This window comes from Mytilus trossulus, chromosome 1 (assembly GCF_036588685.1).
Source record: "Mytilus trossulus isolate FHL-02 chromosome 1, PNRI_Mtr1.1.1.hap1, whole genome shotgun sequence".
In the NCBI taxonomy this organism is placed as follows: Eukaryota; Metazoa; Mollusca; class Bivalvia; order Mytilida; family Mytilidae; genus Mytilus; species Mytilus trossulus.
This window is the reverse complement of record NC_086373.1, coordinates 96,430,951-96,443,405: the sequence shown is the minus strand read 5'-3', so window position 1 is coordinate 96,443,405 and position 12,455 is coordinate 96,430,951. Positions and strand designations below refer to the sequence as shown.

General features: G+C 32.3%; 2 protein-coding genes across 2 annotated transcripts; both read right to left on the bottom strand.

Annotated features, from left to right (window-relative positions):
- Positions 1 to 348: 348 nt before the first annotated feature.
- LOC134705050 (neuroligin-2-like) lies at positions 349 to 3,923 on the bottom strand. The gene is made up of 4 exons (XM_063563825.1): positions 3,882 to 3,923; positions 2,883 to 3,041; positions 1,699 to 1,843; positions 349 to 545 (listed from the first exon to the last, which is right to left on the bottom strand). Exons 1-4 carry the CDS (start codon positions 3,921 to 3,923, stop codon positions 349 to 351), a joined length of 543 nt encoding a protein of 180 aa, XP_063419895.1.
- Positions 3,924 to 8,723: 4,800 nt separating this feature from the next.
- On the bottom strand, positions 8,724 to 12,186 carry LOC134692046 (acetylcholinesterase-like). The gene is made up of 5 exons (XM_063552406.1): positions 12,101 to 12,186; positions 11,417 to 11,478; positions 10,394 to 10,532; positions 9,580 to 9,715; positions 8,724 to 8,967 (listed from the first exon to the last, which is right to left on the bottom strand). Exons 3-5 carry the CDS (start codon positions 10,491 to 10,493, stop codon positions 8,769 to 8,771), a joined length of 435 nt encoding a protein of 144 aa, XP_063408476.1. The 5' UTR covers positions 10,494 to 10,532; positions 11,417 to 11,478; positions 12,101 to 12,186; the 3' UTR covers positions 8,724 to 8,768.
- Between the last annotated feature and the right edge of the window lie 269 nt (positions 12,187 to 12,455).

Sequence of the window (12,455 nt, the reverse complement as noted above, 5' to 3'; positions counted from 1 at the left end):
AGTCTGCAAGATCAGCCACTGTTTCTTTAAATAAATAGTATTTTCATGCAAAAAATATGCAGAAGTTACTGAGGAGACAATAAAAAATCATCAATCTTATTGCTAAAGTGCAACCAATGAAAACAATAATCTACATAACACTTCACAGAAAACTGAGGAATGAACAACATGAACCCTTCCAAAGCATGGGTGTATAGCAGGTGCTTCGGACTGATAAGCAAATACTATTTCACAAGATTATGCCTTCGTATTGATGAATGGTGCTTAACGCTCATAAAGTGAAATATTGTTTTAAATATTGTCGGATATTTATCACTTCTTTAATAAGACCTATCAGTTTATACAATATCAAACCATACCTTTAGTCAGAGGCGATATTAAAAAAACACCAACGTCTGCAGCCCCTGAACTGTGCCCATAAATCGTAACTCTGGATGGATCGCCACCAAAATATCTAATGTTTCTCTGTATCCACTTTATTGCAAGGACCTGATCCATCATTCCATTGTTACCCTTAATACCAAGACTTTCATTGGCGTAACATCCTGAGATATAAAGCAAAATTAAATGAAAAAAACAATCAATTTAGCAGTGTTCCTTTGCTGGTAGTTTTATTAAGGGATTTGGTGTCGTTATCTAAACAACAAATTTATTCTTTCATATTCAATTAACAAGTTCGCTAGTTGTGCATTAGTAAAAGGATCAATTGTATCTTCTTAACAATAACTATCTTAAAATCAGTGGGTCGCAAAGGAATCGGCATATACATATGTAGTGTGTTAGATACTATATAGATGCATCGTAAAATTTTTCATTTTAGAATACATTTCTAACACTTCTTTTGTGTTATTTTTATATCAAATAAATGTACTTAAACTTGATTTGTACCAAACATATGATATTATTCATATGTGTGTTCTTCTTTTCACATCTGAAGTAGTATTGTTCTACATCTTCTCTTTGACCACTGAGAAAGCAACACACAAGGTTAATTGTCTTACACTGTATCAGCTTTCGCATTCATATTCTTTTCTTGTAAACTGATCCTTTCGCAGCTTTTCCTCTACATGCTTTGTTAACGGGTATTTATTGAAATCGATATATTATTCTGTTTTCTTATCGGCTTCCTTAGCCAGTTTGTTCGTTATTCCATTTCCTTTACTATTTGCATGACGCGGTGTATCTTTCAGATGCACTGGATATTATTATTATTTTTTTTTTTTTTCACCTTTGATTTTATTGATTTTTGTTAGTTTCACCCTCTAAATAATGTAACGGTTTCACAATCTAAATCATTACAATCAATGTACCGAGTTGGGGTAAAAGTTATTAACATCGTATAATTGATTATGACGTCGGTGATAATTCCAGGTTAGACTTGTGTGACTTCATAAAACCGTAATATTCAAATTTACGAAGAGCATCCTGACAAAACTTGGCAAAATAACGCAAAAATACTGTTTTCACCGACGTTTTTGACTTCACAAACACATCCCTTATAAAGCAGTTGATCGAACCCGTCTTAAAAATTGAAACCATTGGACTAAAAAAAAAAACATCATCGTCACATTTGAAAATGAACAGCCTTTAAGGTCCAAAAAATATGAGTTAGAAGTCAAACTGTTTTGTTTGTTTGTTCAATGTCAACCTCAAGATGCTATTCAAACGATTCAAATATCTACAGATCAGTATACTTACCTAGAACGCTTACTCTAAAATTGAATGTCACAACAATTATTTGTCCATATGCAGCTAATAGGTCCCCATCTACCATAGCACCCATACCATCTGAGTTGGAACCTCCATGTATAAACAGTAAGACGGGCAGCTTTCGACGTCGGGTCTAATGACAAAATAAAATATGTCAGTTAATTTGAGAATGTTTTGTAAGTAACTCTGGAAGAGACTGAAACAATAAATGAACTATGATGAACGTTATATATTTACATACACTTTTCATCCCTTAGATTCGATTATCAAAATTATGATTAATCTTCCGAAACGTAACTTTACGATTTTCACAAGACAGTGGTCTGTCAGAAACCAGCATTGATGGTTTTTTTCATTCTGTTTTGACAGATTCATATTAAGTTTTTATCGCTTGTATTTAGTGAATTACTGCAAAACTGCAAAAAAGAATCCTTATAAAGAAGACATTGTCCCACGATGTATTGTACACAGATATTTGTATATGTTAAACATTCTTGAATCTGATGTACAGTAGTTGTCGTTTGTTTATGTAATATATACGTGTTTCTCGTTTCTCGTTTTGTCTATATAGATTAGACCGTTGGTTTTCCCGTTTGAATGGTTTTACACTAGTAATTTTGGGGCCCTTTATAGCTTGTTGTTCGGTGTGAGCCAAGGCTCCGTGTTGAAGGCCGTACTTTAACCTATAATGGTTTAATTTTTAAATTGTTATTTGGATGGAGAGTTGTCTCATTGGCACTCACACCACATCTTCCTATATCTATTTTTGGTGAGACGTTGCAACATTACTATCTTGACCCTAAGCTATTTGTAAAATTTCGATTTTTTGTCAAATATGTCTATTTTGACATGTTTTCAAGATGATAGGGACATCAAAATTACCTTTCTCCATATACAAATCCTGATCATATGTTCCCTTTCATTAATCAATTGATAAGTAGAATATCGGATGTTTAAATAAGTTTTTTTTTAATTGCAAAGAGCAAATGATTGCCCTCTTTTTGAACAATTTGAACGTTTACCCTCAACTAAAACGCAGCTATGATGGTAATGACAATAATCAAAATACAGATTTACATGAAGATATCTTATGTTTCCAAATTGTTCACAAACAATATATACCAAAATCGATGGCAATCATCTTTTAATTCGTTATTGTATAACGTACACACCATAGGTTTATAAATGTTCATGTATAAGCAGTCTTCGTTCAGGTTTGTGAATCCTGGTTTATGCCACTGTATGTAGGCAAGACTTATTGTAGGACATGCTGGAGATATTGAAGTGGTTTTTAATACCCTTGGGTGCCATCTGTATGGTTCATGTGGTCTCTGCAATTAAAACATTTAAGATAACTAGGATAACAGTTTGTATTTAAACACTCATATGTATGGTCACATATCAATGTTATATGTTAAAACAAAAATTAAAAAGGCAACAAAAAAACTACATATATGGAAAATTCACAGAAAGGAAGTCCAGAAAACTTACAAAGTCAAACGATAGTGAAAGAAAGGAATAGAACGAACCCGTGCAAAAAACTAATCTTTAATTGAGGTCTGGAGCTGGCATGTCAGTTAACTGCTAGTAGTCGGTTGTTATTAATGTATTATTGTCATTTTATTTATTTTCTTTAGTTACATCTTTTGACATCGGACTCGGACTTCTCTTGAACTGAATTTTAATGTGCGTATTGTTATTCTTTTCCTTTTCTACATTGGCTAGAGGTATAGGGGGAGGGTTGAGATCTCATAAACATGTTTAACCCCGCCGCATTTTTGCGCCTGTCCCAAGTCAGGAGCCTCTGGCCTTTGTTAGTCTTGTATGATTTTTAAATTTTAGTTTCTTGTGTATAATTCGGAGTTTAGTATGACGTCCATTATCACTGTACTATTATGCATATTTTAGGGGCCAGCTGAAGGACTCCTACGGGTGCGGGAATTCTCGCTACATTGAAGACCCATTGGTTGCTTTCGGCTGTTGTTTGCTCTATGGTCGGGTGGTTGTCGCTTTGTCATATTCACCATTTCCTTTCTCAATTTTATTTAATGAAATGATGTGTGTTCTCGCATATCATAAATATAAGAAGATGTGGCATAAATGCCAATGAGAATATCTCCACCGAATTAAGTTTAAGAAAAACGCTTCCAAAATTAAATGATTAATCATACCTTAAAACGAAACTGTCCAATAGGTGGCAATGCATATGGCATTCCTAAATACTCCTCAACTCTTAATCCTGGAACACGCGAGGTGACTTTCCCACGAATCCATCCGTAAACAGTTTTTCGAGTTGGTCCGTAATATGAGTAAGAAGAAACCTCATTGAAGAATATCAAACAAAAAACTAAAGATATGAACATTTTATCTTCCACAGCACCTTATAGAATTATAATACAATATTTATGTATTTTTATGATCGTTTATAAATATATACTGTTTCCGTTTATGGTTTTTTCTGAACTTTATACATATGCTGTGTACAATGGTTTTTGTGAATGATTTTTATTTGAACTTAAGTTCATAGAAAGTTAAAACTACATTGTACTCGTTGTATTACAAACATTCTTGACAAAATTGCCAATGTGAAACTGTAAAATGTTAGAAATTGTAATTTAGTTGTAAGAAAAAAGTAAAATAACAAAAATACTGAACTCAGAAGAAAATCCAATCGGAAAGTCCACAACCACATGGCAAAATCAAATGACAAAACACATAAAAAACGAATGGACAAGAACTGTCATATTCCTGACTTGGTAAAGGCATTTTGAAATGTAGAAAATGGTGGATAAAACCTGGTTTTAAAACGCTTAACCTCTAACTTTGATGACAGTCTCATCAAATTCCGTTATATTTACATTGATGCCTTAACCAAAAGACACAACATCGTCGAATTATTTTATCGTAAGGGCCTCGATGGCAAAGTAGTTCAAAAACTGTATCGCTAGATTTTTAACATTGTGGTAATGAGTTCGAATCCTGCACGAGCAGATGAGTGAGCCTTCAGTCTCAATTGACAAGATTGATAATTTTCCAATCAAAGGTCGATGGTTTTTTCCAGACACAATTCATTCTTCAATAAAAAGGGACATCGACAGAATAACTAATAGTAATGAAAGTAGCATTACACACCAATCTATCAAAAAATCAATCTTAAAACTCTCAAGACACGTATAGTGTAACCTGCCTAATCCGCCCCCTGAGTATTCCAAAATCCTGCTTTAATCGACACATTTTCATGGTCCCAAAATATGCCTATTCTTGCAGGAAAGAAGCCGAGTATACGGACAACTTGCTTAATCCGACAGTTTTGTCTGGTCCCCCAGTGTGTTGGATATCACAGGTTACACTGTATAAAATTTTAGCACAGCTATTCTGTTGATAGCCAATTCTTATCAAATACTTAAACAAATTGTTTTAACGACAATGTGACATCAAAATTAACTGTTCTGCAATTTAGTTTCAACATGAAACAAGATTGAATTATGCAAATGAGTTTTCACAGAAAAAAAACATAAACATACGCATTGAGTAGGTCAGACCACATATTAACTCATTAACATTATGTGTTAATTCATAACTTTAAGCGAACATAAATTAATTACAAAAATAAACCTTTGTATGGGATCAGCATGCCTGACAGTGTGCAGTAAAGCTTTAATTTTATTAAAGACAAATGCAAAATACTAAATGTTTAGCTGTTACTGTTTGTCTATGCCGCTGAAGGTAACGAACACAAAAACCAATCTACAAAGATAAAAGCATTTGAAAATGCCTGTACCAAGTCAGGAATATAACAGTTCTTGTCTATTCGTTTTTGATGCGTTTTGGTATTTGATTTTGCCATGTGACTATGGACTTTCCGTATTGACTTTCCTCTGAGTTCAGTATTTTTGTGATTTTACTTTGCATTATGTACTCAAAGACATTTAGTGAATCAATTTAAAGATTCTATTTTTTACACACATGATTTACAAGAAACAAAAAAAAACATAAGAAAAACACATCAACTCGGATGGGAGAGTGGGAAACTTTACTGCACCAAAAGCAAACCTCGAATGACAATATCTTAAATTCGCACCACCGCCAAAAGTATAGCATGAAATATGTGAATTGACCTTATAAAATATTATGGTCAGTTCTAACTCGACTGATGAAAACATTTAAACTATTGTATACTTTCAACACGTGTATAGTTAAAAACCAATACACGTGGTAATGTTTACATACCGGTGTACGTGACTTTAATCAATACATTGATTACAATTTAGAACTATTTATTGTAGAACTTCGCCGACAAAAGTAGTGTTTTGCTGCATTGTTTATATATAAACTAACAATTTAATTTCCAATAATAAAACTTATGGTGAAAGAGACACATACAATAGCATTGTTGAAGGATGAGAATTGACATATAGTTGTTACTTTCTGTGTCTCTTGTGAAGATTTGGCTCATTGCCAGTCAGAAGAGATAAGTGGGCTCTATAATATACATTTTAAAGTTTTCCACAAAACAAAACAGCGGTTATTTTGTAGTAGTAGTTGGCTTTCACACGTCAGAACGTCAATACAATTACTGTCAACATTGCTTGAAAATTGGCATGTAAAAAGGTGATACATGTACAATTCAAGATATACAGTCCGCCAAAAGTTAAGCACCACCTATTTTTATTGAATAGATTTTTTTTCAAATTAAAAAAAATAATTATTCCACAAAAAAAAGAAAACAATCATTATCAATTTTGCTAATGTATACCATAAAAAAAACAGAAATGTAATTTTAGTCACTTATGAAGATTGTAAGCATGTAGGTTTTTCGTTCATAAAAATAGTGTAAATTACACAATTCAGAAACAGAATTTAAGTTTCACTGTGATTTTAATATATTTACAACAATTGATCACCCAATATTATTCAAATTTTCTACACATAAACTTTGGTATGTTTGGCAAATTGAATTTCAATATTTGAGTCAATGTGTAACAACCTCTCTTCCGGTACAGTTTCATAACACGAAGTATCATTCTCGGTGCAAGCCTTCAAGCTTTATTTTAGGAAATCTTTTACATTAAACAACAAATGCCTCTTTTGAGTCGACAAAATATTGTGTAGGTGGATCTCTGTGATTGAGATTTCCGCCAATGGCATCTCAAACATGTTTGATAGGGTTTATGTATGGAGACATGGAAGGCTAAAAAATAGTGTAAATGCTTTTTTGCTCTTTGGACTCCGTTAAAATCCTTGCCCTGTGTGTTCCAGCGTTGTCGTCCATGTACAAGGGTCTTGTCATTGTAGACGCAAGTGAAGGATTATTAAAATGAGGGACTACAATGTTTTAAGGCACCGAATCTCTGTATGTCTGTCGGGTTATGTTACTCTGCAGAATATGCATACCCAGCTTATAACGGTATAAGAAGCAACCCATAACTGGAACACCACCAGCACTGAATGCAGTCCTTATGCAAACATTGTTTTTGGTCATAGACCGTTTTGTTTCCCCGCGAAATTCGTATAATGGCGTCTACTGACAGTAAAAGAAACTGACTACCATCTGAACAATGAGTGTTTTGTTACCTTCTTATGTTCAAGCATAGATAGCCATTATCCCATTAAAACCTGACGTTATAGTGCCTACCTGTAAGTACAGGTCTCTATACACCAATACTTGCTCTTCGGTTGCCTCTATGAAGTCGACGGACCAATGTACGAACACTAACACGACCACCTAGAGAAACAGTGTATTTGTAAACGCGCAAATGACCTTTGATAAGAGGTTGCTTGACTGCTTTATCGGAGTTCAATCTTTTTGGTCGTAATGAATTTTCTTAGTGTATGTTAAAGGTTATTCATAACACCAAGCATTAATATTTTTTCGTAATAGTTATAAAAATATTGCCAGTTATATTTCGGTGGTGCTTAACTTTTGGCGGACTGTATATATCTAGTTTCTATTAAGTTAAAAGGTTATGAAAATTTCAAATTGGTTGAATATATAACAATTGGTAATCTGACACCTATGGTGACATTCAAATGAACAGATAGCGGGATGTATATGCACAAACTCGACAGTTGTGTTTGAATAAAAATTGTTTGAAAACTAATACATTCAAAGTATTTTGAACATTGAAAACTAAAATTTGTGCAAAATGCAAAGTATTGTTAAAAATTACATTCTATTAAGGTAAGATAACATAAAATGACGTTTAAAGGACATTGCATTCTAGCACAAATAAACAATACAATATAGTACATTTCGACAACGAAACAACAGAAACACTGAAGTGAACAAAAAGCAAAAAGGACAACGCAACACACACTGATACAAACTATACGATAACAATTGCCATTTTTCTGACTTGATACAGGACATTTGTTTAGAAAAAAATAGTGGATTTTGTGGTAAGCCAAACATTCCGCTTTTTTTGGCAATGTTAGATATAACATTAAAATTACAGTATTACATGACAGGACTTCAATACAAATAAATAGAAGAACATATAGGACAGAGAAACACACGCATAATAGCTATCAAAAGGTACATGGTTTATTATTTTATACGCGAGTCGCGCGGTTCGTCCACACAATATTAACCAGTGACGCTCAGATAAAAAAAGTTTCAAAGTCAAAACAAGCACAAAGTTTAAAAGACCATAGAGGACCAAAAAATCTAAAAAGTTGTGCCTCATACGGTTTACGTTTTCTGCCCGGGATAAGAACATCCTTATTCATTAGAAAAAAACATACTTTTGTAAACAGTAATTTGATAAAACTGACTATATAATAGATAAATATGATAACACTGAGGTGGTGACTAACTACAGAATAAATACGAATACATGAAACAATCTAAACCAGCACATGACCATGATGCACAAAGTTTTATCACACCTTATGCCTGATACTATTATCAAATCAACACTTAAATTATTTTTTTAACCTTATATTTTGGGTACTGAAACAAATAACACAATAGTTATTGAACCTTTATTGTATTATTCATACGTTTACTGGTTGCAAATGTTCATCATCCCAAAATCATTATATAACCATTCCTTGACTTAACCTTGATACTTATGATATCTATCGCATTTGTAATTTTCATAACCGTACAGGTACTTGTACCAAAAGTCTATTCGGGGAGATCTGAAATTCAATTCATTTGTCACAATAGTTTTTCCATTGACATAATCCAGTTTGTTGTACGATTTACAAGCTGGTCTGTAACTTTTTAACTTCAAACTGGCTTTCGTGGTATAACTGTGAAAGAAAAAGTAATATGTTTATTATTTAAAGCTACACTTCCTTACTTTCAAACTAATTTTGTTTTAACCCTCAAACATTCTTCTTTGCACTACTTGATGTCTTACAAATACTTAAGAGTCAAACATTTCATCACATTTATTGAATATTCATGGAGAATGTTCATACTATATTTAATTCCAATAGATATATTTTCGCTCTTAAAATCACCATCGTTTCATAATACAGTCTCATGTTTAATATGATCAAATACCATAACGATTAAATTAATTCTAGATTATAACATTGGTTTCAACACAATACCGCGTCTTTCAGTGGAATAAAATTTGATACGTGAAATAAATTTTGCAATTTTTTTCTCTTCTGAAGACATAAAAGGAAAGCTACTGTCATACTATGTTAATGGCGTTTCACTGAACCGAAAGGAAAACGCGTCGAAAAACATAGTTCTTTCCATTTTCTGATAATTCATTTCAAATTTTTTTTTTTTTCAACTGTATAACTTTTTAAATAATTCAAACATATTGACTTGACAATAGTCATAAATGACCAGGAGTGATCGTTAAAATAGAGTTTGCCTAACCTGATTGTGGTTAAATCATAACATACCCTTTTCTTGCATATTCACTGATTAGCTTCATCGCGTCCTTTGAGACTTGGGCATCACGTGGTGTATAGGCGATGTTCGGATGTCCAACTGTTGGCACTCCAAACGTATAAAATAAGTCCCATCCATGCTGTACACCTTTGGATACAAACCAATATGTAGAAGTAAATAAGTTCTAATGTGAACTCAGAAAGAGGAAGTCAATAAAAACCTGACAAAATCAAACGGTCGATTATTTAAACAAACGGACCGAATGGAAAACAACTGGCATGTTTCTAACTTGGTATAGGCATTTTCTGAAGACACTTGTCGATTTAACCTACTTTAGTCTATAACAAAAATACAGATATTGTTAATTTTAATCAGCTGTTTCAAATTTCCGAAATAAAACTTAATTTATAAAATGTATCATCGTCGTGCACATCTGTGAATTTTTGTCTAGTTTAGATTTTATAATGAATTTTTGGTTTAAAATATGTTGGCCTGGAGCATCACAAATTGTTCAAATGTACATCTGGTGCACCAGAATTTGTATCGTAAATGTTCTCGGGTCAATGTGTACATTATCTAGCCGATTTCATTTAGGAGAAAGTTGTAGAATAACATATGTAATAATAGATACATATTAATAGAAATCAATTTCATAATCAGAACATAGTGAAATGAGATGAAGACATCACTTCACATCTTGATTCCGTTCTAACTAAAATGTCAAAACGAGGTTCTAAAGTCCTTGAAATTCTTTAAGAACAACGTACTACGTTAATATATAGTATATTTTTGTCCTGCAGAATATAAAACAAAATAATAATTTACCTGTCCAGTCTGGGCCTGGTTTGTTTTCTGAGATATACTGAAAACTAAGTATGTACACCCTCTTCATTTTTTCGGCAATCCTATCCGCAGTTTTCATCATTGGAGTGAAAAACCATTTGTCTGCATTCAGCTGCAAATACTTAAACGAAATGTTTAAAATTTGATGCATATACATTTTTAGTAAGCATGATGAAACACAGGTAATTTGGGGGATTTTTGTTTCGAACAGCATATTTAGTCCCATTTATGGTATTTTGTTTAAGTATTTACTTCTTCCAAGTTATTCAATAAAAACTACGGCTACTACTTTTGTAGAATGGGTATACTAATTCCAGTCTAACATTTTGTTAAGCAGTTAATTAAGCGAACATCTTTATATGTTAAAATGTCAAATAAGAATTCCGTTTTCTTCTTTTGAAAACATATTCACACAGGAGAACAAACGTGTTCTTCAAATAGAATTAAGAAACTGTCTTTCTCATATATTTTTTCACATTCGTATTTGTGTTTGCGAGTCGTTTTTCTTGTAGTGGTTGTAGGTCGGTTAGAAAATTTCCTTATTGATTAATTCATATATATATTAATCCTTATAAATTAATCGTTACACATGATCCGTTTAAAAAAATATAAACTTTTCTAAGTGATATCTGCGGTGAATTAATTATATTAAAAATATCGTGGAGTTTGGTTTCGTTTACGAATTAAAGAAATACAATAGTTATCAAAGGCACCAGGATTATAATTTAGTATAGATAATCGTTGGTCATCTAAATTAGATTGATTTCCTCGCTTCACCCGGTACCGCAAACGTGAGAAAATCAATCGAATTGATATTACCAATGATATTCTGTTGATCGCTATTTTGCCACTGACGACGTTGAAATTTACATTGACAACGACACTTGCGTTTCTAGCGATAATTCTTTATATTACTATACTGTGCTGAGAAAGGAAATTATCAGTAAGTATGATCAAAGGAAAATTTTGTAAAATAGCGAAAAATTTCATTTAAGTTATACGTACGTGAGAATAATTAAGGAAAGTGTCTCCTCGTGTCCATTCCTCGTATGCTTTTCTAATGTCATCTACAAATATGTACTAGCTGATATCTTACATGTACAAGACATTTGTGTTCAGCATTTAAAAAAAAATAATAGTCTACTTTAATTATTTCAACAAGTGTCTTATATAAGTTACTATAATTGTATGACTAAATTTGAAAAAGGATATTACACAGAGACAAATCGTCAAAGAAAAGAGGACAGCTTTTGTATTTTGTAAGAGTAACTGCCTTTATTTTCTCACTATCGAAATTTTGCTGAAAGGCACTGAAAAAAAACGAATTCGCTGGAAGAGAATTTAATCCATCAGTTAAAACATACTATGAGAAATATTTTAAGAATTTTGCTGGGAAAAACACGTTAACATTGAAAACAAATATTCCTAAAATTTGAAAGTCGAGAAATAGTCGTATTTGAATTCTTGAATAAGTTTATCTTCTCTGAGTTTTCACTTCCATTGATTACAACTTTGATGACAACATTTTAAAGGAGCTTTCTGAAGATATTAGAAAAAAATCTATTGCTTTCAGATGAATGTTTGTGATAAATTTGCTTTATTTGTCTCAACCATTTTCTTCAAATTGTAATATATCATGGCACCATATGCACTAAACATTAATAAAACAATGACTTAATCTTTGATTACCGTCAAATTGGACTAATCTTTCAGGAAACAAATTATTGCTCTCGATTACAATATCATCAATTGTTTTATTTGCATAATAGTCTTCAATTGCTAAAATAAAACGAACAAAATGTACCACGTTAAATAATAAATTTATAAAATGACTCTCACGAAATTTTATTTAACTTAAAGGATAATTGACGTTATTTATCGCCGATTGAAGAGTGTGTCTACGCATAGTTAAAAATGATTCAAAACTGCTTACTATTATCTTTATTCTCATTCATATGTGTATTCAATTGCTTATAATAGCATAATCTTAACAACGATATGTCCTTGTTTTACTGTGCGCCTCGGTGGTTTAGTGGTCATAGTA